At 41.2% G+C, this 27605-nt stretch overlaps 1 protein-coding gene across 1 annotated transcript in view; it reads left to right on the top strand.

The window, feature by feature from the left end:
- Positions 1-969: 969 nt before the first annotated feature.
- Positions 970-27605, top strand: part of EPHA4 (EPH receptor A4) — a gene marked incomplete at both ends in the record, with an annotated part of 136343 nt that continues 109707 nt past the window's right edge. The window contains 3 exons of the mRNA XM_082841483.1: positions 970-1060; positions 4119-4186; positions 8307-8970. Coding sequence (XP_082697609.1) covers positions 970-1060; positions 4119-4186; positions 8307-8970 — 823 coding nt within the window. The remainder of the gene's footprint in view (positions 1061-4118; positions 4187-8306; positions 8971-27605) is intronic.

Raw genomic sequence — 27605 nt, 5'->3', positions numbered from 1 at the left:
CTACCCCCCGGGCCCCGAACTTGCTAGGCCCGGTTCCAGGGACTCCCCACGGGGAACACACAGTTGGCTCCCGGCAGCCAAGGCCATCTCGGGGCGCCTTGCCGGGGTGGGGAGTCCTGTCCCGGGGCCGGGAAGGTGGAAGCGCCTTTCCCTCCACGGCTGAGCGCGGAGATGGGGCCTGAGGGGGCTTCTCCGTTGCTAGAAAGTCTTTCGTTCAGTCTCTGGAGGCAGGCCGAGGGCTGCACTCGACGTTGGGGACTGATTAGGTACCGCTCTCCAGGCAGCTGGGAGCCTGGGAAAAAAAGCAGTAATGAAGCCACAGAACTCTCCCCAAAGAGCATTTCATATGTAGATGCACCACAAAGACACAAAATGGGGCCAGGAGCCAGGTAGCAGAGAGAGGCCGCGGCCGCGCGCAGGAGTGAACGTGTAGCCTGAGTCGGGGCGCGCGGGAGGCGAACACTTCGACCCTCAGAAAAAGAGCAACAGCAAAGAGGCAGGTCAACTTGATACTTTTCTTATTGCAATAAAAGAGCATTTTCCTCCATCTCAAACCGCCCGAGGCGTAAGATTGGGTTCCCAACCTTTCCTCGGACTTCCCCCAACCAATTCAGAGTCTTTCGAAGCTCTTTCCGCCGTCCAGGGGCTGGACCGCTGAGATGCGACCAGGGGACCCGCTGCTTCACTCCAGCAGGGGAGGGACGCGGCAGAACTCGCCCCCTTAATCCCGGGGAGACCAAGCGCCCAGCCGAGCCGAGTGGGCGGGGCATAGGGGCGGGCTCTGCTCATCGGGGGCGGAGCAAGGAAACCCCTTCTGCGCTACTATTGGCTGCGGGCCCCGGACTGGCGGGTGCACGTCACGGGCGGGGCCCACCCCCTTGGCAATGTCTTCAGCCTGCTGCACTCCTAACTTAAGCATTTATTCCACTGGGATAGAAGCGGCAGGAGCAGCGTTAGCACCGGCGAACCATGGCTGGGATTTTTTATTTCCTCCTCTTTTCGTTTCTGTTTGGGATTTGCGACGCTGTCACTGGTTCCAGGGTGTATCCCGCGAATGAAGGTAAGAACGGGGCGGCCTTTCTGCGGTCTGGGACAGAGAGGCGAAGATCGGCGGGTGAATGGTCCCCGGGAGCGCGAGGCCGGAGGGTGCAGGGGGATCCCGGCGCGAGCGGTCGCCTTGACTCCGGAGAAAGGTGTCTGGAGCGAGGGGAACCGCGAAGGGAAGGCGGGGAGCGGCCGGGCAGCCTGCCTCGGGGTGGTGACCCGTGCGTGTGGCGAGGTTGCCCAAGTTTGTAGCGAAAGGACAAAGTTTATCGGCATCCACCGGCGAGGGCAGCCCGAGGTGCCCCGAGGGGATGCATGGGAGACAACGCCAAGAAAACAAATAAATAAATAAATTTTGTGGACCTACTCCTACCGCCCCTTACCCACTCAGTCCAGGTCGAGGGGGAACGGAAACCTGGAGGTCCCTGAGGGTATGGTGGTGCTCTCGGGTTCTTGCGAAAGCTTTGCGAGCTCTGGTTTCTGCAAAGTTTCCCGAGCCCTGCGCTTCCCGGGACCTGGCTGCCGGGCCTCCGCCGCGCAGTGGTCGTGGCGCCGGTCGCCGGTCGCCGGTGACCTGATTTGATTGCTAGCACCCGGCGTCAGATACCTTTCGCCCAGCCGGGCCCCCGCGCCGTCGGGGTGCGATTGCTGGCCTAGGGGACACCAAGCTCCTCATGTCACCCCGCAGACCTTGGGAACCCGCTGGCAAGCTGAACGTACTCGAGTTTTAGCTTTTTGCCCCTACAACTGTACACCGGGTTAGTTTGAAGGGAACGTGCCGGACCAACTGGATCAGTGTAGGTGCTCAGTTTTATGTGCGTCTGTTTGGACATGCTGGAGGGCTGTGTGTGTGTGTGTGTGTGTGTGTGTGTGTGTGTGTGTGTGTGTATCTGTGTGTGTGTCTGTGTCGGGGAGGTGGGGGTTTATCATTTAGTTTCTGATGATCTCAGAGAAAGGCGAGTTGCGTGTGCGTGTGGGTATGCGCGCGCGCGCATATGGGTGTCTGTGGGTGCGCGGGTGTCCGCGTCGACGCGGACAATTGTGTGCCTGTGCTCGAGTGCCCCGATTGTGTGCGCTTATGTTCCGGCGATGCTCGCGCTCGAGCCTGCGCGCAACTGGCTCGCCGACTCCTTCACCTCCCCACCCTCCCCCATCCATCCATCCATCCATCCATCCATCCATCCATCCGACTGGCCATCTCTCCAGGATCCGTGCATCCATCCCCGTACAATCTATCATTTTCCCTGTTCCGAAGGAGGGAGCCAAAAACCAACTTAGCCTTGGCTGGGCGGGTGGTGCCAGGAGCTCGCCGGACGCAACCTCCCAGAGATTCACACACCTGCCGGCAGACAAGGCTTGGGAGGAAAGAGGCGCTCTGTCACCCTTTCGATCTCCTCTCTCCTACCGACGTGGGCCATCTCGGTCCCTGCTGCCCCTCGGTCCCTGGAGTCGTTCCTCTGAGCGGTATCGTGGATCCCGCGTTCTCCTGACTACTTCGCACTCTTGTTAGGACGTCCCCCAAGACCTCTCTGCAGCAAACGCAGAGATTTTTTCCTTTTTCCCCCTTGTTTTTTCTTTGGGGAGCAAAACTTGGGAGCCCTAGACAAAAAAGGCGGTGATGGAGCTGTAGGCTGATGTAGAAAGGAGGGGGGTCAACCCCTCTCCGACCCCTCCTCCCCCTTAAAAATTAATTCATTTTGTTGCTCTTTATTCCCATCACGTTTTCTTTTCTCCCTTTTACCCTCCCTTTCTACTCCCTTCCTTTTTTTGTAAATTGGGTCTTATTGTTCCCTTTGTGTCCCTAATCCACCTTACATAAATCCAAATGGATGTAGCGGGCTTTTCTCTAGAGACCAAGAGGAGAGAAAGGGGGGGGGGCGCAACTCCGGGCGGGAGCGACCCAGGGAAGGCTCTACATTTTAAAATAATTAACAGAACCTAGGAATTTGGGTTTCTCGGGAAAATCAGGAGAAAGAGGCTCATTTTTAACTATTTTGACGTCGGGGTGAAATGAGAGGAGAGGTGGGCAGAATTCAGGGGTCGGGGGGCGAGACTGAGAGTTGGGGTGCGCACGAGCAAGGGTGAAGGTTTCCCATTTCCCACCCCTCCCCCAGCCTGAAGAGCCAGCCTTCCTGATCAAATTAATAACCCAGTGGTTCCTTTGAGATGGGCCTTTCGACCCCCAGGCCTGCAGATCTCGGTGGGAAAGACAATGTGGAGAGTTTAGGAATTCATTGCGTCGTTTTCAGTGTTCTCGGTGCCTAGGACTGTTCCAGCGTGGGCGGGGTGCGACCGTCGTATAGCCGCCCTCCCGGTCCCCCCAAGCCTGGATGCATACTCTTAGGTGTAGCACAAGCATACTAAATCCATTAGGCAGTCCTCCATAACTAAAATTTAAACCAGTGATTTCCTCTTGGGGGAAGGAGTCTCCGATTGTCTTCAAAAAGGCCAAATAGAATACTTAAGTGTATTTGCATTCTAATTCCACACGTCTGCCATTTCCCCCTTCTGAAACTTTGATATTTAAAAAAGCAGCGGATACCACATCCAGGGCCTATTTATTTGGTGGTGGAGGGAAAAAAAAAAATGGTAGGGGAGAGAGCCTTTTCATGACCCTTTTGAGTACTCTCTGATAGAATTCACTTGTGGCTCTGTCACCATGATGATGAGTTATGCGGTCATCTGAAACTTGCAAAAACAAATAACTCTAGTAGATACCAGACAGAGATGAATGCAGATTTTGCTTGGGAGTGTAACTGCCCTACATAGATATATTTATTTTTTGAATTGTACTTGAGATTCTCAATTCATCCTTTTTAGAAAAAGAATCAACTGAGTCCTGGGATGGAATTTTAAATGCTAAGCAAGTTAAATAAATAAGAACCTGCAGATTTAAAGAGGGGAGAAGATCGAGTGAGTAATGATTATTTACATAAGTGAGACCGGGTTTAGGTTTTGATCAGAGTTGGATATGCACACCCTCGGCACATATGGAAACGCTCAGGCAAATGGTTTTTTGTAGTATTGGCTTTTTGCAATTGGAAATTAATCTATTTTTCTTTGGTTTTTTGCAGTTACTTTACTGGATTCCAGATCTGTTCAGGGAGAACTTGGGTGGATAGCAAGCCCTCTGGAAGGAGGGGTAAGTTCCGAATAGCTCTCTGATCCACAGGGTAAAAAGGAGTGATTAGCAACTTTCTGAGAGTCCTAATGGCGTGATTCTTGTTGATTGTGGCCGGGGGTCAGATTTCCGCCATGGCCTATGAAGTGAATTACGCTTTGTTGGAGAAATCCTATACTCCCTTTGGATAGCTCTGTCATGGAAGAACTGGAATCCAAAAGGGGTTTCCAAACTAGGAGATTGGTGGAGGCATTGCCTTAGATGCCTATTTAAGACTAAAACACCAACAAGAAATACGATCTGGGGACCAAATTCGTATTTATGCCTATTGCAGTGATAGCCGTGAAGTCCTGACAGGGTTAATTTTAGAGCAATTGTTCTATTTCCAGAGGAGGAAAATGAATAAATAAAAATACCAGGGAGAGAACATTTCTAATTGTACCAGGAGCAGGTTTAGTTCTGTGTGTGAGCAGCGGGGGGCTCTGTAACTTGCTATGACAATCTTAAATCAGCTGCTTTTCACTTGCATGCTGAGAGAAAGCCTTACAAACTTGTACCAAGGGCAACATCTATGCAGAAAAAAAAAAAAAAAAAGCCCCAAGTTTGGCATTGTTGTTACTAAATATGAAAGTTAAAGTATTTGGAATCTTGGATCTTTGGGGACTGGGGAGGCTGGATTATAGCATATGAGAGGGCATCACTGTTCATTTCTTCTTGAATTTGCCATGAGAATAGAATTAGGTCAATAGCCACATTCTCCTACCCCATCCTCCCCCCTTAATAATAGGTCAGAATGAATCAGCTTTGGAAAGAAATCAGTACAATGTGTAACTCTGGCATCTGCCAAACTGAAACTCTCAAATCCTTTAAAAATTAAGCATATCATCCTACCTTTACATGCCTGATAGTCTACGACTGAGCCATTTGATTAAAAGCAGTGGGGGTGAAAGATTAGGAGTCTTTATCAGGCAAAAATTGTAATGCCAGCACCCAGTATGGAGCTCCACACCTGGCCATTGAATAAACAATAAAGGATTGAAAAAAAATAAAGATTCACAGAAACTGTTCTAGAAGATGGGCTTCAAAAATAAGACAAGGCAAGAATGGAAAATTTTAGGCTTTCTCCAAAGCAAGTCTTGTCATCCATTTGAAATAAAATGGAGATTGTCCTGCCTTCCTGTTTTTCTGCCTGAACTTGACTGAAGTTGGTTGGGTCTCTGCTGAAAAATTCTAGTCTGCCCTCAAAACCATTTTTTTTTAAAGGGAGGGAGAATGATTGGCAGGTCTCTGGCAGTGTAGACAGGCTGTATTCACCGCTGATTGCAGGCAATTGCCCTCATCCTTTGAATGCGAAGAAAGGTACAGCTTTATCTTGTGAGAGTCAGACTCTTGTTAATCCTATACCCTGGAAAGGTCATTGATTCAAGGAGGCTTTCCCATGCTACACCAGAGGTATTGCTCTGTAGGCCGAATGTATTAGAACTGCTGGCAAAACTGAGGATGGAAGGTATCAGTACTTGCATTAAAAAAATTAATGAGCCTTACTTTTCTTACTGGCTGTTCCCAAGTTTGAAGAGAGGATACATCTAGTATGATTTTGGACCTGACTTGTTACACTAAATATACATGTGACCTATTGAAAAGCAAGGAGTAGCACATTTTCAAGTACAGTTCATGGTCTATCTAGTTTCTGGGAAGCTTTTATTGCAACTTAATATGCTACAGACATCTCCCTCCCCCCACCCCAGCTCCCAGAGAACTGTTGAAAGAGCACCTGGTCACTTTTTCTAGACACAAAACTTCTTTTGGTTGTCTCCATGCCCCTTAAAAAAAAAAAAAAAAAAAAATACTGTGCATAGCTGACTGTACACAACCCAGAACCTTTTATGGGCAGAATGTGGACTTCTGAATATAGAATGTATTCCTTCCCTTTCCTTAAATACCATGTGTGTAATGTTTTAAATATTGTTATGAAACATAAAAAATGAAATTTTATTTGTGTATAATAGAATTAGTCCTTCCAAACTACATAGTAGCCATTGAGAAATTGTGTGCCAAATTATAAAGTTTAATTAATTTCTAGATTTTGTAATAAAGAAGACTTTTTTGGGCCTAGAATGAAGGGGTAAATTGGATATCTAACAAGTAGGGGGTGGATTGGCTTTAAAAAAGTCTTTCTGACTGTAAAAGCATATTTGAATCTTTGGATTATTCTGAAATCTCTACTTATTGTTAGAACAGTTCACATCTTTCTTGGCTGGAAATTTGAGATTATAATTTTGACGAATAATGACATTTATTTGTTTGTTGTTGTTGTTATTTTTAAAAAGAAAAAGAAACCTTATGTGACAATACCACCAGGTCAAAAATGAATTGTAGTCACTGTTCTTTCATTTTTCCATCAGAACAGCTAAGCAGAACATGAAAATAATGGAAAGTGATGGTTTCTGATGGCAACATTGTAGCAAAAACCTAATTTCTTTTCAGTGTTCATTTAAAGGAGTATACTGAGTTTCTGACACTGATTGTAAAATGCAAAACTAAGGGGAGATTTGTCCTTGTTCTGCTGAATTGATCAATGTGTTTAGACAATTAAGTTCGGGCTGGAAAATTCGAATTAGACCTGAATTATGTGTATGAACTGTGGAGATATCCCTATGTGCTTTCATTTACATTGATAAATGTGTTTTTCCATATTTCCTTTGTTCTGAGATGAGAAGCATGCTGAGTAGGTTTTTTTGAAGGTGGGGATCTATTTTTGGATTTACATGAATTTCCCCCAAATAAGTAAATTACTGGTGATTTATTGCTTAGTGGATAAAAAGAAATTTTAATCACCACAGGGCACTTAACTCTCCTAGTTCTAAAACTTTCATAATGGTGGCAGATGAAAGGGAAACAGAATTTTATGCATTATGACCCTTCACATAGTAACATTTCCATCCATTAATAGTAACATTTCCATCCATCCAATGCACAGATGGGAAACCTGTTAAAAGATATGTTATGATTCTGTGTACTTCATTGGCTTGAATGGAGCTTTAAGTATAGCTATTACAGAATACAAATTTTTTTTAAACTTTTTTCTTCTAATTATATTCATGTGTTAGATACTTAAGCTGATTTATACCAGATCTATATAAAGGAATTACTGTAGATATTAATGAAGAATTGGAGGCTGTCTATCAGGCTGGTAGGAGCCCCAAATTATCTTGCTGCTTTTAGGATTATTTTAAAAGTCACAGCGAGAATGAAACTACAACGCTAGTCACAGTGAATTTTGCTGAACTCAGATTATCCCACTATGAGAGTCTCTATGTTAGGAAGTAGATTGAAAGAAAACCCTACTATCCTTCTTTAATTTTCTTGGGCTTTGACTCATACCACTTACTGTTTTATTCTCAATATCCACAGTCTATTTAGAAGCAATGCACGTGTGCATTCGTGTTTGCTTTGTTTTAAAAATAAGAACAGTATACAAACTTTTTGACTGAATACATGTTCTTGAAAAGTGTTCTACCATTATAAATGACAGTGTATTTGAGAAATCTAACCATAAAGTTTACTCTCTGTCTTCCCAGGATTACCAAAACCAAAATGGTGAGATTTTCTTTACCCCTTTAAAGAGTAGTGACATCGCCAAAAAAAAAAAAAAAAAAAATAGACATTTTTTTTTTTTTAGGTATTAGAGAGCAGAGTTCTGACAGGAGCACCACTGATTGACTGATAACTGTCTTCCTTTGGCAGACTCTGCACTTCCTGCTCTTATTTGCAGGTCTCTGCTCAGTTGTTGAGACAATACACATACTAGTTTTTTCATTTATGAGTAAGTTTGAACTGTTGTCACTTGAACTTGTAGCAGTTGTAATAGGTGAATTTGAGGTTGTTAGACCACCACGAACGAGGAACTGCTGAGAACTCAAAAGCAATCAATCCAGCAAAGCCTCTGGATCTGAGGCAAAAGAGTGCAAATTAAAATACTTTCCCAATATAATATCACCTTGGTGAGGAATTAGCGCTGGGTAGCTTGCTTTCTTACTGCAACAAAAATCATCACTGTGCTATGAGGGTAAAATAGAACTGATAAATCAGGGTATGATGAAATGTTTGTAATCGATGCATTTCCTTTGGATCTTTGCAGTGGGAGGAAGTGAGTATTATGGATGAAAAAAATACGCCAATCCGAACCTACCAAGTGTGCAACGTGATGGAGCCCAGCCAGAATAATTGGCTGCGAACTGATTGGATCACCCGAGAAGGGGCTCAGAGGGTGTACATTGAGATCAAGTTCACCTTGAGGGACTGCAACAGTCTTCCGGGTGTCATGGGCACTTGCAAGGAGACGTTTAACCTGTATTACTATGAATCAGACAACGACAAGGAGCGTTTTATCCGAGAGAGCCAGTTTGCCAAAATTGACACCATCGCCGCCGACGAGAGCTTCACCCAAGTGGACATTGGCGACCGGATCATGAAGCTGAACACGGAAATCCGGGATGTAGGGCCATTGAGCAAAAAGGGGTTCTACCTGGCGTTTCAGGATGTAGGGGCCTGCATCGCCTTGGTTTCGGTCCGAGTGTTCTACAAGAAGTGTCCGCTCACCGTTCGCAATCTGGCTCAGTTTCCAGACACCATCACAGGGGCCGATACGTCTTCCCTGGTGGAAGTTCGAGGCTCCTGTGTCAACAACTCAGAAGAGAAGGATGTGCCAAAAATGTACTGCGGGGCAGATGGTGAATGGCTGGTACCCATTGGCAACTGCCTATGCCATGCCGGGCATGAAGAGCGGAATGGAGAATGCCAAGGTAAGGAGAGCCATCTTGTACTTTTCATTAGGGCTGAGTGCACATAATTAAATCAGAGATGAGACTAAATGGAGTAAAGCCAGTAATTAGCAGCCCCTGTGGGATGTGGTGGGACAGAGGGGTCTAATGAGTAAGTGCTACAGCTCCAGGTGGCAAAGCTAAGACGATTCTAATACTGACAAAATAAATGATGCTGCTGTAATCAGCAGAAGGCCAAACACATTTGCTAACAGGCACTTAGATCTGAACCGGCTTGATGTGCCCTCTGAAATGTAAATGAACAAGCTGAAGAAAGGCCTTGATTGATCCTTGCTTAAAGAGGGCCGACACATTTTCGAACCATGGTTCTCCTGTCCGTAAACGTCTCTCCTCGTGTGGATGTGTACATGAATGATTTAAAGGTGGAATTAGGATTTGTTGTTCCAGTTTCCTCCTGCTGATTAAAATTGAGCTGTGCGAGGAAAGTCCAGTTTTTCCTGCCTTGTGGACCAGTGTAGACATGGCCTAGCAAAGTGGAGTGGCAAGGTTTCAAGTGCCTTATGTTCCACTGAGCACCCATTGATAGGGTTTCCAAGTGAAATGAATCTTGATGAAAGACCTCTTGATTTCCCTGAGGAGGTGATAAATAGCTAGGAAGAGTCTTCTTATTCGATCTGTGGTCAGAGGCAATAGTAAATTGTAATCCATTTTGATTATTGAGTTTCTGAAGAAATCCAGATTTTTTTATCATGTTAATTACTATTTATCATATTACTAAGGTGACTTTTTTTTTTTTCCTCTCACCTAAAGTCCTGTGTCTGCAATTCCCTCTTCCCTTATTTCGCCTTTCTGGGGAGTTTGCAAACTTGTCTTCTTTTTAGCAGCTTTGTGTTTGAGGAAGGACTGGGAGTAATCCATACTTATATGGATTGCTCATGTCATGTGTGGATTAAGGCTTACAAAAAAAGCAGTTATTCCAAGATTTAAATTTTTGCTTGGTATTTATTTTCAGTGGTTATTAATAGTCTGCTGCTGCCAGTCTTATTATGGTTACTACTAAAGCGTGTAACTCTTGGTCCCATCTCTGGAACAGATCAGATTAATCTTTTCTCAGGGTAATTGTTGAACTGTAGACTGCATTGCCACATGGTTCATCTGATTTGGCGATTAAAGAGCCCGAAATAACTGACTGCCAAACAATTTGTCTGGCATTTCAACCATCTTAATGACAGGGTGGGATTAACTATGGAGCAATCCACTTGACTGATTGGAAATCAACAGTTATAACCTAAAGAAAGTTGCATTTGGGGTAGTTTGGTGTCATAGAGTTTATGCATTTCTCCTTTCAGAGTTCATAAGTGTCATTCTTGATCTGCTATAGTTATTTCTAGGCATAGCTAACAATGACTGTCTTTTAACTGCATTGAAAAGTAAAACAGAATAAAGGCTGGCAACCTTTTCTGTTGACCTAGAGTCGAAAGGTAAACTTGTGAACTTGAAAATTTAAAGGTTGGAATTTCAAGGGTTTTTTTGTTTTGTTTTGTTTTTACAAAGGTTGATTTCTTGCCATTTTGTTAACTCTTGACTTGGCAACTACTAGCTAAGCTGTACCAAATGGAAACCCTGAAGTAGATTCTGGTATTAACATTAGAAAATACGTGAGTGCATTGTTACTGGCACTGAAATTACAATCATCATAGCAGGAAGAGTGAAATGAATAGGGCAGTGACATTGCATCACATTTTAGAGTAAATTATTCTGCCTTTTTGATTTTTGTAAGACAGGACTTGCACATCTTTACATTTCAAGATTCTTATATATATTTAAACACACACACACACATTGTCTTCCATTTCTTGCTCAAATGTTCATGCTTCTGGCATTAGTACATTTCTCTGTATCTAACGTCATTGATTTCCAATTGTCACAGAGCCCAGTAACTCATACATTGCTGCACAGTGAGATTCCTTGACATTTTTACAACCCAAATGAGAAGGAAAAGAGAAAAAGATGGAGGGGGAAGTGAATGTAAAGGCAATTGAACATGGTAGTGGTTGGCTTTATGGAAATAACCTTGGGAATCCAGTTCATCATCATGTGGTCCATGGAAAGGGTGAGGCTTCATGTTTTAGGTCCAGTCCGTTTCTGAGCAAACTGTTCCTAACACAAGGCGAGATATTTAATGGAAGGGGAAGGTTGATTAAGCTATTTTTGAGAATCTTTGTTCTCTGCACTCTTGCTACCCAGGTATTTCCTTTGCTACTTGTAAAATGATTAAATCTTTCAAGAAGACACTTTTTGCACAAAACCTTGCACTTTGCTTGTATTTAAGACTACCAGGTAAGAATCTCTGATGAATTTAGGGAGGAAGAAAAAACTTGAATGACAACAATTCTAAAATTCCAAATTTGAGTGAGAATTTTTACAGTCTTGTTTACTCAAGACTGTAAACATCTTAAGAGTAATGAAAATGGTTTCCTCCATCCGTGCCATCATTACTGGAGTATCAGGATTATCTAGGAAGAGCAGAAAGAACATCAACACAAGGAAATGTGTCTCAGTTTGGTCACTTAGCTGCAAGACCTTGAGCATTTCTTAAGCCCTCTGAGCCTTGGTTTGTTCATCTATAAAATGGGTTGATAATAATTGTACTTAGCTTAGAGACTTGCTATGAGGACACAGTGATGTAAAATTAGTAAAAATCACCTTTTAGATCATAAAGCATTAATCTGATGTTAATGCTAACATTTCCTTTATCACTCAGCTCTTACCAAGGTCATAGCTGTTGAATTTTAAGGTTGTTGAGTTAAAATGGTAAAAGGGAAGTCCATCTTACAACCGCTCTTAGAAGTCAAGGACAAAGATAGGAAGCATTGCCTTTGCCCTAACAAAGAATAACATTCATTTGAAAATGATATTTGGAGAGTGTCATTTTTTTCCCCTCCCCTACAGGAAAGAGAACTTTCTTCTGAGTGAAAGAAAAGTGATTTGGAAGTGGGACAAGAAAGACCAGGGCGTAAAGGGAGCTTAAGAAAGGATATAAAGGAGAATGGGCGAGTCTTCAGAACTCTGGCTGCAGGTTCCTCCCCAATTGTCTTTTCAATGGGTCTGCTGTGGCAGGACAAATAGAAGAACAGGTGAAAGGTCACCTACTTCCTCATCCATCTTCCTTGGGGTCTGGGAGGTCAGAGTGAAGATTGATTAAGATCTTAAATGTTTGACAAAAGATCCTTGGGCAAAAATGGCCAGGGCGGGTGGGGGCCTGGGGTGTGCTGTTGTTTGCATCTAACCCTGGTCATCGGCTGGAGTCCTCAAGGGACCTTGGGGACAGGACTACACTTCCTCTTGGAGTTCTTACCTCCAAGCAGTACATGCAAATGCAGACGGAGGTGAGTGGCCGCGTCAAAAGTGTCAAGAGCTGCAGGGTGATGGCGGGCATTGCCCTTTGAAGCAGCTGCAAGTTCATTCTGCCCTTGAATACCATTTTCTGAAATGATCTGGCTCGGTCTCAGCAGGACAAAAAAGAGTGTAAGCCACTCATTTGTCTTCTCCAGGAGAATGTCTGCCTGGTGTTAGCAGTAGTTTGAACTTGCCTAGTGATTGGGTGCAGCGGATAAGTAACTGTGCTAGTTAGTAGGAAAAAGGAAACAAAATCCTCCTGAGACATGTCCCCCCCACCCCCGGGAGGGAATGTTCCAGATGTTTTACAGGGTTGTTTTATTACCTCAGAAATATTAAGCAGGAGGAAGAGAGGAAAATGTTCTTTATTAACTTATTCTTTGCTTAAATAAAGAGCTGAACAATGAAAGGGAAGTCACAGATTTACTCTTTGTGAAAGATTAATAAGCAATATTTTCAGAGAGCATGGATAAAAATAATACTAATGAAAAGAAAACATTCTTATGGAGTCACTTAAGGCCAAATAATGCTAGGTAGGAATTAAACCTTGCTTAAATACATAATTTTGCTGTAAATTGTTTGGGGTCCTCTATATCTAGGACCTATATTATATATCATTACATATATGATACCTTCATATCAGCGAAAGGTATCTTATTAAAAGCTCTTTTGAGAAAGAACGATACAGAAATAAATGCTTTGATGGCTGTAAAATAGTTCCCATCTGTGCTCTGAAAAGAGGGAGAGAGCTGTGTTTAGACAAAAATTATTACTTTGTTTTCGTAATATATTATAGAAGGACCGTAGGAGAACGCAGTACGGGAAAGGAAGCATTTAAAATATAGTTCAGAGAGATACTGTTATATCCTTTCCACTTCTGAAATTTTTCTTCTACCTTTGAATCATGTCTTTAAGAATCAATTGCTCAAGTCACATGGCTGCTTTTATCTCTGGCTTTGAAGCATGGCTGTGATCACTGAAAGACACGATTCTTTACATCTGAGAAGAGCAGGGTTTAATTATTGTCCTCTTCCCGTTATACTTTTTTATTTCCCCTTCTACGTGTGACCAGGCTTCTTTTGTGAGTGTGAATCAGGCAATGGTCTCTATTTGGGATTCACCAAAGCACCACGTAGGAATTACCTCAGGGATGTTTGAATCTGATATTTAAGATTTGATGATTTATTTTAATCTGACTGAACTTCCTTGTACATTTCAAAAATGAATTAAGACACAATTATTCTGTTAAGACTTGAATCTTTAGGAGAAAGACAGGTTAAATGGCTTTTCAGTTACTACAGCGCGAAACAGAGGTGGTCATGATACATGTTTGACTTTCACATCGTTGAATTTTAATACTTAGGTTTTTGGGGGGCAATTTTTTTTGCATTTAATTAATGAATTTAACATTACCAAAGAACTGTATGCTTCAGACTCTTACTCCAACTTATTTCTGAGTTCCCACTCTTTATGATTTGGTAGATAATGCAAATATATCTATATTCATGTATTTTAAAAAATTATGGAAATGGAATCATCTTCTTGTCATCTTGTTTTTAAGATGCTTGACTGTTTGTCATGGACATCACTCCATATTAGAGAATATAACTTTTCTTCATCCTTCATAATTGATAATTAATATTCTGTAGTATGAATAGATCATACTTTAATTTTTTTCCTTGTTGGTTGATAGTTAGGGTGTCTTAGTTTTTCCTCGTAATATTTTTAAGCAAACACTTTAATTTGTTAATCATACGTGTACATTTTTTAAAAATTTGGATTAACCTTGCTTTGTTATTTTTCTGGCTTTATCTTGGACAAGTGAATTTAGTAAAACTTCTTGACTATGAGCATGGATGTGGAGGAGGTCAGTCTAGGATAACCAGACAAGTAACACCACTGACAATTAAGGAACACAGTGGAGTCTCATTAAATGTTCATTGAATGAATGAATAAATAAATGCATAAGGTATTGTGGCCTGTTTCATATTAAACATTTATTTGGTGGAGTAGTGTTTCATGAAGTCAACATGATATATCAGAATCTTTGCATGTGACTAACGTATTATGAGGTCCTTTTTTGTAATTCCTACTTCAGTTGGGTCTTAACTATTTTCATCATGTTTATGAACCATCCCTATGATCTGAATGTTCAAAAATCTCTGCAGCCCATGAGTTAACATAGTTATTAGCACAAAAGGGCTAAGACCTGCCTTTGAAGTTTGAGACCTGAGTTTAGTTTCTAGGTGTGCTGCTTAACCAGGTGTGCAATCATGGTCACTAGCTTAACCTCCCTAACCTCAAGTTTACATCTGCAGATTGCTGACAATGGTGTTATTATGTATGATACACACATATCAGCATGCATGTACAAAGGGTTTAGCACAGTGCCTAGAATGATTAAGCACTAATGAAGTGGAAAACGTTATTGTTAATTTTATTGTTGTTCGATAGAAATATGGTGACAGTATGGGCTATTAGGTCATTGTCTGTCCAACAATGGAAACCGGTTTAGGGTTTGAAGTAGATTTTTTTGGCGGGGGGGAGAGGTGAGGGCAGTGGTGATATTATGCAAGGGTGTAGGGGATGGTATGAAATGGCTGTTCTTATCTGCATTGATCAAATCCTCTGTTCTCCAGCCTACTGCAGTGATTCTCAAAGTGTGTTCCAGCTGGGTTCCCCAAGACCCTTTCATGTGGTCTGCAAGGTCAAAACTTTAATACTGATATGTCGTTCGCCTTTTCCCTCCCCTTTTCTCATGAATGGAGTTTTCCGGAGGCTACCTGATACGTGATAGCTCATCTCATCAAATTGAATAGAGAAGCAAGTACGAGAATCCAGCTGTCCTCTGTTAAGCCAGGCATTTAACAATGTCACTCTTCTCACTAATTTTGCGTTAGAAAATAAAGTAATTTTTTCATTAAAACATATTGTGTTAACATGTAATGGGTTTATTATCGATACTTTTAAGTAAGTTCCTCTCAGTTTCAGTTTCTAATGGTAAATATTGGCGGCTTTAACCCACATAAACGAAAGCACTTTGGCATCCTCAGTTGTTTCTGAGAGTGTGTGAAAGGGTCATGAGACCAAAAAGTTTGAGAACCGCTGCACTGGCCCATCAGCTTTTTGTTTTTCTGGCAGGTACAGAGAGTGTACTTCTGTCTTCTGTAGACACTTTAAAGTTAAAGTAAAATAAGAAAGCTCTGGAAACTTTCAGAATCTGGGAGATTTAGGTAGCTTAGGAGAATGACATTTATTCGACCCTTTAGATGTTTCTATAAAATTAGGCGACAATTTGTAGCCCTTAGCTTTTGAAAAACGGTTTATCTGTGTCCAGTAACATGCCTCAGTGCTCTCTTAAGTTTTACTGCGCTTGTGAGAGGGACTGATTAAAGAAGGCCTCAGCTGGCCCCTGGGCCCTGAGAGACTGTATCTTTTTCACTGAGGGCCTAAGACCTTTCTCACTGTGTCCCCTTCCAGCTGGTACCTCTGAGCTGTTTTGGGGGGAGGAGAGCAGGTGAGGTCACTGGGTCCCATGATCTGGAGGGTAATTAATAGTCCCATGACTAAATGGACATTTTATGAATATTCAGAGTCTGTTTGGGCTTCTGGGGAAACAATCGGGTTGGTACCGCTGACAACTCCCTTTGGAGACACGGAGCGTTTTCTGCGTGAATGCGGGTCGTCAGCTGTCCGCCTAGGGTTGCTTTTGCCGGCAGCAGATTCCTCATTTGCATATTCTGTATGCGCCCTCATGCAAAACAGCACACCCATTTCCCCCTTTCACAAAGGCTAGAGGGCTTCCTTTGGAAACTCCAGCCAAAATCTCCTTCTGTTTATGCAGAACCCAATGATTTAGACACCATGCAAATTAATTCGGTTTTGATTTGAATGCTTCCAGAGATTGGGGGTGTAGGCGGAGAATGGGGTATTTGCACAGGGCCCTTTTTGTACACAACTCCGCACCCTCCCCGCTCCCCCACGACCCAGTGTGTCTGGTTGTCACTCCCCGGGCCCCTTGCCCCATGCAAAACAACCCACGGTACCGCTGCTCTTTTTTTTTTTTTTTTTTTTTTGCGGTACGCGGGCCTATTCCTGTTGTGGTCTCTCCCGTTGCGGAGCACAGGCTCCGGACGCGCAGGCTCAGCGGCCATGGCTCACGGGCCCAGCCGCTCCGCGGCACGTGGGATCTTCCCGGACCGGGGCACGAACCCGTGTGCCCTGCCTCGGCAGGCGGACTCTCAACCACTGCGCCACCAGGGAAGCCCCCGCTGCTCATTTTACTGTGACCTTTGGAAAGGAACGTAGTCTTGGTGAATCCCTTGGCTTGTGTGTTTAGTGACAGTTTCAGCTGGAATCTTGCTGTTCTTTCTGAGGAGGGAGGAGATGGCACTATGCAGATTATGCTAGGAATGTTTAGAAGTGGCCCAACAAAGGGCTTAAAACATTGTCAAGTAAAAGATAAAATTCTTGGAGAAAGATTTGTTAAGGTCTCAGGAAATTCCCAAAATAGGCTTTAGGTCACTAGTGGGCTGGAACCTATTCACTCATTCAACAAATAGAAACTGAAAGCGTATAATGTACAAATCACCATTGGTATTTTCATTGTGTTAGTGTCCTTTATCTATGAATGAACACAACATCTTCATACCTAGAATCATGATTAAAATCTCTTACTTTCACTTATGTCCCAGATAAATTTCTTTCAAAGGCGTAGTAACTATAATTCTGTTCCTTATTCTATATGTATATTCGCTTTGGGTTGACTATTGCCTTTTGAATGCCTGTCTTCCCATCCCACCCAGTGTCTCCAAATTTACTTAACCTTTGCTTTATTCCTTTAGAATGGTAATGCGAGCACACTTATATTTAACCCAACAAACGTCACTTTCCGCTTGAAAACAGCACTGTCTTCAGAAGGCCGTGATCATATGTATTCTATAAACTAGAAGAAGAGGACTGAGCATGAAATGTTTTTGAAGTTCAATTAGTTTTGAGTCGGCACTGATTCACAGGGCAGCATAGGCAGACTTTGCAGTGTAATTAGGCGGAAGGGCTGGGTCAGCTAAAACAACATCGAAATGTAGAAGAGCTTCGCTTTAGCTCCACGTGGCCTGACAGAATTTGATGATGCTGTTCAAAGTCGATTTGGGATGGATTATTAGGATTAAAGAACACCAGAAGGCTCTGTACTTGGTATAGTCTCTCGTGTCATTAGTGGATGAGAAAATTCAGCTGCTTCTCTGGCTCTTGTTTCGAAGAATGGATTTAAACAGACCCACACTTCTCAAAGGTGATCTTACTAACCTCTTCTTAATAAGTTACAGATCTCCAATGGCTCAGAATCCTGAAAGTACCATTTGAAGTAAGTTGATTGATAATTATCATTTCCCCTACGTGTACAGATACTTGCCACAGCAGTGCAAAGCTATGGTACGGTTTCTTAATTACCCAGATAATCCTGTTTGCTTGTATTTTTAAACTATGAAGTGCTGGGTAATTATTCAATTCTTAATAGAAGGCAAATGGCAATGTAAACAATAATTAGGATGTTAGACAGACTAATGCGCTTCAGAGCAAATTGGATTTTTTTCATACTGTTCAGCATGAAGTCCCATAAAGCTAACAATTTAGAAGCAAGGCAAAAAAGGTTCCATTTGGTTCATATTTTATGGCGTTATCTCTTCATGGCTTGTTTCTGTGAATAGCAGTTTGCCGCGATGAAGCTGGCTGCGCCCAAGCCAACTGTTTCCTCTGTAACAATCGCTTCCCTGCTGTTTGACATTTGGCGATGTTCTCCCAGGCCTCCAGATTGGTCCTTTGTCTGCTGCAGATCCGAGGGGTCAGAGGTTAACGGAATACTGATTTCCTCTCATAATACCATACCAGGTAAATATGGGCCAAACTCATGATTAGTTAAGACGCAGCTAAGTAAGGAGTGCTTTTCTCATGGGCTTTTGTCCTTAAGAACTTCCCTGATTTGAGATGCTGAGTTTCCCAGCTCTTTCCTTCCACAGCGGCATCTTCATTACCAGAGCTGCTGTCTCTTTTATATAGCTTTTTCCGTTAATAACCATTCACAACTAACAATATATCCCCAGAAATACATGACCTGAAAACTGAGCAAATCATCACGTTGGATGAATTAATTTTACCAGCTTAGCAATACTTTGCAATCTTTACACATTTAATTATGTCTTGTAGTCTTATCTGTACTGCGTCTTTCATGGATGAAATAATAAACTGATAACAAAGGCGGTAGACAAAGATCCTTTAACAGTGGTGCTCTTACCCGCCCTCCATTTTTTTTTTTCAGTCCAGCCTTCATGGTGTGTTGCCAATTAGAGGTATAATTAAGCAAACAATTTTATTCCCATTTTCACCATTTATGGAGATGTCCAAGCATTCATCAATATGCTATTAATATTTTACATTTAATTTAATGTAAATTTACATTTACATAATTAATATCAGTTTAATTATATCAGTGTTAATTTTTCTCCTAAGGATTAATGTAAGCTACTCAATAGGTTATATCTTAATTGTTCATGTTGGACACACAGGCTGTAGAAGTTTAAAGTATCTTTCAAACATTCTGTTACTATCAATTAATTAATGCAAAGGCCACCTTTGTGTATATCCCTATGCCATTTCTATTTGGCCAAGCTCCTTCACATTGCACTGTGACCTTGATGCTTAGATTCATTTGTTTTCAGTTTTAAGTGTTTGAAAAAGACATCTCTACTTTGAAAAACAGTTTCCTTTTGAAGTGTCCAGCTTGGCACTGACTGAAGCAGCCCCCGGGCCAATTAGCATGTTAAAAGAATGGGTCAATACCTTTCTGCTTCCTCCACCCTCCTTGCTCTCTTCTGAGGGGGAAGAGTTTTGAAGAACCCTAGGAGGCTCTTGACAGATGTGCCAGGAGACTTCAAGAGGATTGTGGATTGCCCTGAGTAGGGAACATTGATGGTTTGATCTAGTGCCCAGACAGCTTCTCTTGGCCATTTGAAAATGGATGCAAGAGGCACTGACAGCTTCAGGAAAGCTCTAGCAGTTCATGTAATTATGGAGAGGATTAGAAGAAAAGTGTTGGGAGAAATAAGAGATCAATACAGGGGCACTAGTTGACTTGAACTCACCTTTAGCTGTTAAACACTACATTTTGTAACATTTAGCCTATGCACATGGAAGACTGTTTTATAGGTTGGTTTTTTTAAGAGTTGTGTAAAGCCATGCATTAGAAAAAAACCATAAGCAGCCACTGATCTTTGAGAGCGGACTTGTAGGTAATTAACACTGTAACACTTCTAGTACTTAAGATGCAAAGGTGCTAATTAACTAATGGGAGAAATTGAGATTTCATTACTCTGGTCTCTAACGAGGAGCCAGCAAAGATGTGCCGCTGAAAGTAATATTTTGGACATTCAGGTTTCTTTTAAAGCGTTTGCTTTAGGAACTGCCTGTTTATCCTAGAGTTTTCAATTAGCACTAATGCAGGGCTACAGTAAAACAATATAAAAGCCAGTAATTTTGCACCAAGGAACGCCTGTTGATGGAAAAATGAGAACGTTGTCTTTGCATGATTAAAAAGAAAAGCTTTTAAAAAGTTTGAAACTCACCACCTGAGGGGCCCAAATGGTCTTGCTTTAGGAAGTTATCCTTCACAGGACAAAAAAATGGCTGCTGTGCTGAGCTAAACAGAGCCCAGTGCACACTTTTCTCTAAACTTCAGGAAGGATTCTGGGATCCGCATTTACAAAATGCTGTGGCTGTAACTATTTCAGTAACTTTTAAATGGGTACTTGATAAGGCAAGAATTTTGCACTATGATTTCAGCAATTGCACTGAACTATTATCGGATCTTTCCTTTTCTTCTAGAGAAACAAAGTCATTTACTGAAGAGAAGTCATGTCTGACCTTATAAAAATCACAACTATTATTGCAACTTTAAAAAATAGATATACTGAAAAGAACCCCTACCCCCCTCAAAAGGATCGTTGACTTCTACTACAGATAATGATTGAAAAACAGAAACCTATAGAGTTTTCCCAGTATTTCCCATTATATTTTCTAGCTGGTTATCACTGATCTACAGGAAAGCGATTGATTTTTCTGTTTATCTTGCATCCAATCTTTTTCTTGAACTGCCTTGTGAATACTAATAGGTTTTCAGTTAATTCTCTAGGTTTTCTAGAGAACTAAGAGTTTTAGGTGCAAGCAATCATACATTTTTCCTTTAAAAAAACTAAACCTCTTATTTATGATTTCTATCTTACAAAATTGGCCAGAATTTTCAGGCCAGAGAAGAATACTAGTGTAGATTGTAAGCATCTTTATTTTATGCCCAATTTTAGAGGGCATAATTTAAGTATGCTGTGAGATATATTGTCTTAATATCATATTTCCAATTTTTAAACATTTCTAAGGAAGAAGGGCTTTTGAATTTTGCAGTGCCTTCAAGTATCTCTTTTAGCTATGTGACCTTTCTGACTTGCTGTGTTTATGGGATTGAGTATATTAGTAGATTTTTCTGAAAATAATCCGTAAACTGTCTTTGCATTTGTGGAAAAAAATCCTATTAGGTGGCAGTAAATTTTGATAAATAGTTCCTTAAATTCTATTTGTTAATCAAAAATGGTGATGAAGAGCCAGGATTTTGGAATAAGAATTTAATTTTAATCTCAGCTTTACTTACAATGTGACAATGGGCTCTAGGTACTCAACTTCAGCACTTTTGTTTTCTCCTCTGTAACAGGAGAATAATGATACCTACCCCATGGGTAGCCTTAGGATTAAATAAGGCAATGTGTGTAAGCCTTACTAGGAAGTGACATCTATTCAGTGCTCAGTAAAATGTAGAAATTTGTATTATTTTGAATTTTTAATAAATAACCAATTGATATTAACCTATATATTCCCTTTTTCTCTGTCTTTCTCTAACTGTATCTCTTTCTCTCTTTCTCCCCTCCTATTCTTAGCAGGTTTTAGGATTATAATTGAGTCATAAAGTTAATTACGATAGTTTTCCAGTTTTTAATTAACATTGGGAAAGTTAGTGTGCAGGGGATCTAGCTTTACTCTGCAAGTTTGAAAGATTTCGCCATTAAAACTGGCTCTAGACTGTGCACTGAGGATATGGGCACTTTTCTGTATATTTGCTAGACTTCAATAAAAAAATGCAACAACCCCAACAGGAAACTGGCTCTGGAATCTCATTCATTTGCTTTTCTAGTCACATAAATGACTCTTCCAGTCCATAGTTAGATGTGTTCTCTGACTCTGATCTGGGCTATTCCCAGCCTCTGTTGACTTCAGGGCTGAAAGCACAGATGCCACATTGCTCTCCTTTGTAATTACATCACTGAGATTTCTCATTACTTGTGTAGATCTTAAACATATAAGTTAAAGGCAATAGGATCATTCAACCTGGAGTTAATGCATAGGTATGGTTGAGCTAGTCATAAATCAGGATCCTGGCTGTTAATGAGGATCTAGTTGAGATGATATTTAATATCTCATTAGGAAAAGCTACATTTCACTGCAGAGTGAATGTGGATGCAGCTCCTCTGAGCTGTGGTGCTTTGCTCTTTTTTTTTTTTCTTTAATTGAGAGAGAGAGAACTTGAAGTGACAGATTCCCTGTTCTAGAAACATCTGGTGTTCCTTAGAGCCGCAACTTTGACATCATAATCTGTCAATATTTTATATTGGTTTTGAGGATTAGTAAGCTTCATTTTTTTTCATTTCAAATTATTCTGTGGGTCTCATGCAAGCTACACGAGGACCAGAGGACAGATATCGCCTCAGTATAAGGAAAGACCCATCTAATATTTTGAACTAGACAAGAGTGGAATGTGATGCCTTTTGAGAGGATGAGTTCCCCTTTGAAGCTGGTGTTCACACTGGCTGGATGACCCCAGGGCATCTAACTGTATCCCTCCAGTAAGAGATTGGAGACCCTGTGTTCCTTAAAAGGTGCACCATTGTCATTTTGGGCAGGATGATTCTTCCCTGAGTGTAATATTTACCAGGCACTGCGGGTCCATCCTGTGCACGGTGGGTATGCACTTTGCAAGGCATTTGGCGTCCTGAGTAGTCCCTGGGCAGTAAATGCCTATGTCATCCTCTAGTCACTGTGACAGGCCAAAACCTCCCCTCACGTGTCCAACTGCCTCAGGTATGTTTACTAATCTCAATTGCAAGCTTCTAAACTAGACAAACTATAAGATAACTTACAACTGTTGAGATTCTAAGATAGTAGGGTATTTGGTCCCCTGTTACAAATGTTTCATATTTCCTATAGGATAGGTAATTCAGGTCTAGGATCTTTTTTTTCTTTTTTTTAAATATTTATATATTTGGCTACGCCGGGTCTTAGTTGTAGCACGTGGGATCTTCGTTGTGGCATGCAGGATCTAGTTCCCCAACAAGGGATTGAACCAGGGTCCCCTGCATTGGGAGCACGGCGTCTTAGCCACTTGACCACCAGGGAAGTCCCAGATCTAGGACCTTGTAGCGTAGAAAAGATGGAGAAGCTCTTCAAACACTCCCGGCTATCAACCTCTCTATTTTTAATTTCCTTAAATCTAAGTGTACACCATAGCATCATCATCTGTTTCCCCAATAGGCACCAATTAAAGGAGATGGGGAATGTGTTTTGGAAGAAATTGCTCACATGTTATAAAAGCATCTGTAATGATGACCAACAACCAGGTTCCCTACTGACTTATTTAGTCCTAAAACAGCCTTATAAGGCAGGTAGTGTTATTATCCCCATTTTATAGTTGGGAAGGCTGAGGCATGGAAAGGTGCCCAAGGTTATGCAGACTACTTAAAACAATTTGAAACCAGGTAGGGTGGCTCCAGCCTCCAAGCTGCCAACTCTATACCATACTTTCCCTGGGTAAGAAGTGTTAGAAATCAAGAAGTGTCTCCCCAAGGTAACTAACAATATGGAATCTGCCTTGTATTCTTACAAGGTAAGAAGAACATTTTAAATGCCTGAGTTATAAACTTATGTAAACAGCACCCTGTATTTACTCCAAGATTTGTAGAACACTCATCTGCCAATGGGTGGCCTTTATATTTCAAATGGCCTGGCAAAGAGCAAAATGTGACCTTGCAATTATTAGAGCTGAAGACCTTGTCATAGTGTGTTACTGAACAAATTATTCTTATTTTGACTCTGAATCACAGCACAGAGGGAGGTTATAAGCATAGATCCAAGTTTACATAAGACAGAACATCATCTCCTCTTAACTGGAGGACAGCTGAACCAAATGAGAAATTTTTTGATTTCTCAAATGCTGTACAATAAATCCAGAGCTATTTAGAAGGAAAATCAATCTAAAAAGGAGGATGAACTTTTCATAATCTAAATGTTGGGCTTGTGCTTTTATGCTGGTTCAGGTAGAGTATTTATTTGCAAATGTATGCAGAAAAAGAAAGAAATGGCAACAAAATTATTTGTGATGCAATTCATTTCTGCAATAAAGCAAAAGGAGAAAAAAGGTGAGCTAAACATTGCAAATGGTGGTATATGTGATTCCTTCAGCATCCACACAGCCATTCTACTCCCCCCCCCTCCCATTGTGTTGCTACCTAGTGACTTCGGTGGAAATGGCTCACCTTTCAGCGCCTAACATCAGCTACATCCTGAATTGTTCTATTATGGAAGTCTCAAAAATTCTTTTTGTGGGGGGCTAAGTCATTTAGAATCAGGTTTTCTGTTGCTTGCATCACAACCCTAATTAATAAAAGAGGTCATTACTTTAACTGAAAACTAGTCTTCTATAGACAAATGTTGCACATAGGAAGCATAATGTGTTTGCCCAAGTTGAGTAGTTACTTTTCCAAAAGATTCCTTTCTAGTCCTATAAACAACAAAAACATATTGGATGGCTATTTTGTCCTCCCTCCTCAGCCTGATGGCAAGATAGACTAGTTTGGGTTCTGTTGCTGATAGGAGAGAGAACCCTCTTCCGTACAGTGGCTTTGTGAAGTGAGATATCTCTCTTCTGAGTGTTGAAGAATATTCAAGCCCTAACGACCTTAGAAATCCTTTATTTAGTTCATGCTTCTCATATTACAGATGAGAAAACTGAGGTTCATATTAATAAAGTATGTAATAAATTAATAAAGAGGTACAAACTTCAGTTACAAAATAAATGAGTCACGGGGATGAAATGTACAGCGTGGGGAATATAGTCAGTAATAATGTAATATCTTTGCATGGTGACAGATAGTATGAAGACTTATCGTGGTGATCATTTTGTAATGTGTAGAAATATCGCTACGTTGTTCACCAGGGACTAACATAGTGTTCCAGGTCAATTATACTTCAAACAAACAAACTTATAGAAAACCAGATGAGATTTGTTACCAGGGGTAGGAGGTGGGGAGAGAGGGATTTTATAGATACATACTACTCTATATAAAAAAGAGAAACAACAAGGACCTACTGTATAGCACAGAGAACTATATTCAATATCTAGTAATAACTTATAATGGAAAAGATTCTGAAAAATAATATATATACATATATATATAACTGAATCACTTTGCTGTACATTTGAAACTAACACAACCTTGTAAGTCAACTAGACTTTAAAAAAATTAAACATTCAACTAAAAAAAAGTGAAAAAAAAAGTAAAAAAGAAAGAAAAAAATAATTAAAGATAAAAAGACTGGCTCCTGAAATACGGAATTTTAGAGTCTTGCCTTCTTGACTGTGTCAAAGGGAGGATAATCCCAGAAAAGATGTAGGCAGCCAGGGTGAAGCAGCATCTACGTACCTTTGAAGTTGGCCTTGGAGAACTAAGTCCTATATACTCAAGTCTACTCCCCAAATTAGGCTTTTGATATGAGATCAAACTTGGTCCTTGATGGCAATCGTTGGGGTTTCAGTAAACTGTTTGCCCCCCACCCCCATAAAAGCTTGAAATCCTCAGATACGCTCGGACTCTTTTTGTCCGCATCAATACATTCTGAGGTCTCCATGCCTTTTTGTGCACTATTTCCTTTGCAAAAGAGTTTGCAGTCTAAGGGAGCAGGCAGCCCAGTAAAAATATTTATGATGTGTGATAAGTGAAGTTTGAGGACCTGGAAGAGGGAGATGCTGAGTGCTGCCGGAGGTGTGGTGTAAAGGAAGGTTTTTGGCAATTTGGACATAGTATTGGTTCATTGGTCCACTCGTGGACTCAGTGGCCAGTGGGATCCAGGGGGTGTGTGAAAGGGAATGTTTTGAGTAGCTTCAAGGTTGTAGGTTTGGTGCAACAATGCTTAGTGATTCTATTCTTAGATTCAGGAAATCCTAGGAGATGAGGTAATTTTTAAGGGAGGGTGGTTTGACCTGGCAGGATAGAGGATTAGTTTAGTTTATACTTGTTACATGTAGAATATAAGAAAGGATGAGGCTAGTGGTCCAGGAAGGGAAGGATGACCATAGTTTTATTTGCTTTTCATTTATGAATTTGACCTTATAGAAAAACAAGGATTTCCTTAGTCTAAGAATAGAATCACTATGCAATTCATTCCATCACAGGAGCTGAAAAATGCCTTTCTCCTTGATCATTAAAACTTAGCCTTTGTGTCAAGGTTTCTGCCTTCATATCTTCGAGTTTGTTTTATTTATTTATTTATGCCGTTGTGGGTTTCTCGCGAAGACAGTGTGGTTTGGTGGCCTAGGGGGGCTTGGGCCCAGGGTGGGGTGACTAGGGCTCTTCCAGGAGTGTGGATCTTGTGCAAATCACTTAATCCCTCTAGTTTCTTCTATTCCTCATCTGTGAAATGGGCGTACTGTTACTGCTTTTAATTTTGCAGTATAATTCGTCTGATTTGTACACATGTTACATTTTTTAATATATCTATTATGTCTTTGGTTAAAAAAGATACTTTAATATTTCATTTTTAAAATATTTCAGCTGATTAATACTTCATTTGACCAAAACATAGATTTCTCATGTTAATTGTACTCTGGTTTTATTGTGTTTATAGCAGCTAAGTATACCATGGGAAACCCTACTTATTGAAGTATGAAAATATGGTTTTAAGCCATGTTGAAGGGAACTGATGAATCACAAAGTTATTGGGGTGAGAAAAAAATCATGAGAAATTCCTGTTTTTTTGTAGAAAAATATGGTAATACCATTGGCAAGTAAAAAGACTGGCACAGTCATCTATAATGTCGCCACATAACGAGAGTCATACTTATTGTTTTGGTTTCTATGCTTCCAGACTTTCTTTGATGCACACATTGCCACACACACTCACTGAGTTATTGATCGTATAGCATGATGATAAAAAGTCTTTCCAGATCAATACATATAACTTGATAACATCATTTTTAAAGCTGACAGAGATTTCTGTTGCTTGGATGTACCACCGTTTCTTCACCCACCCTCTGCTTTTGGGCTTTTAGGTTGCTTTTAGTGTGGTGCCTTTTTTTTTTTTTTTTTTTTTTTTTTTTTTTGTGGTACGCGGCCCTCTCACCGCTGTGGCCTCTCCCGTTGCGGAGCATAGGCTCTGGACACGCAGGCTCAGCAGCCATGGCTCACGGGCCCAGCCGCCCCGCGGTATGTGGGATCTTCCCGGACCGGGGCACGAACCCGTGTGCCCTGCATCGGCAGGCGGACTCTCAACCGCTGCGCCACCAGGGAAGCCCTAGTGTGGTGCTTTTTAATAACATTACCCTGAATATCCTTACAGGAACATCTTAAAATATAGACTTAATTATTTTTTAATAATTGTTGGTTTGAAAAATGTGCAGTTTTAGATAGAGGCTTTGATATTTATTGGAAAAGACTCAGTTTTGAGATACATACTTACCTAAGTTTGAAACAATGAGAAATAACATACCTCTAGTGACTTCATATGACCATTTCCATGCAATACTCATTAATGAAGTGAGCTCCAAAGTGGAGGTAGTTTTACTCATTAGCACGTGCATGTTAGAAAACTTCCTTTAAGGTTTTTGCCAACAAACCCTTTCTTTTCATCCAAAAAAAAAGCAATTAGCTTCTAAGCTTTATTTTAAACAAATGTAGGATTCATTCGCTATGTGATAGCTGTTAGCAGGAACCCTTTAATATAAAGGATAGCCTTTAATATAAATGATAATATAGTTTAGTCACCTGATAAACATTGCCTCTAAACCTACTGTAAAATTTCCCTCCCACTATCGAAGGAACATCACTGCTCTTAAAACTCAGAGAATCACTGCCTTTCATAAAGACATTGTTAAAGTGAGCTTCATGAGG

Source organism: Leucopleurus acutus (genome assembly GCF_964270905.1).
Source record: "Leucopleurus acutus genome assembly, chromosome: 6".
NCBI classification, from domain to species: domain Eukaryota; kingdom Metazoa; phylum Chordata; class Mammalia; order Artiodactyla; family Delphinidae; genus Leucopleurus; species Leucopleurus acutus.
This window is presented reverse-complemented; position numbering and strand designations above follow the sequence as displayed.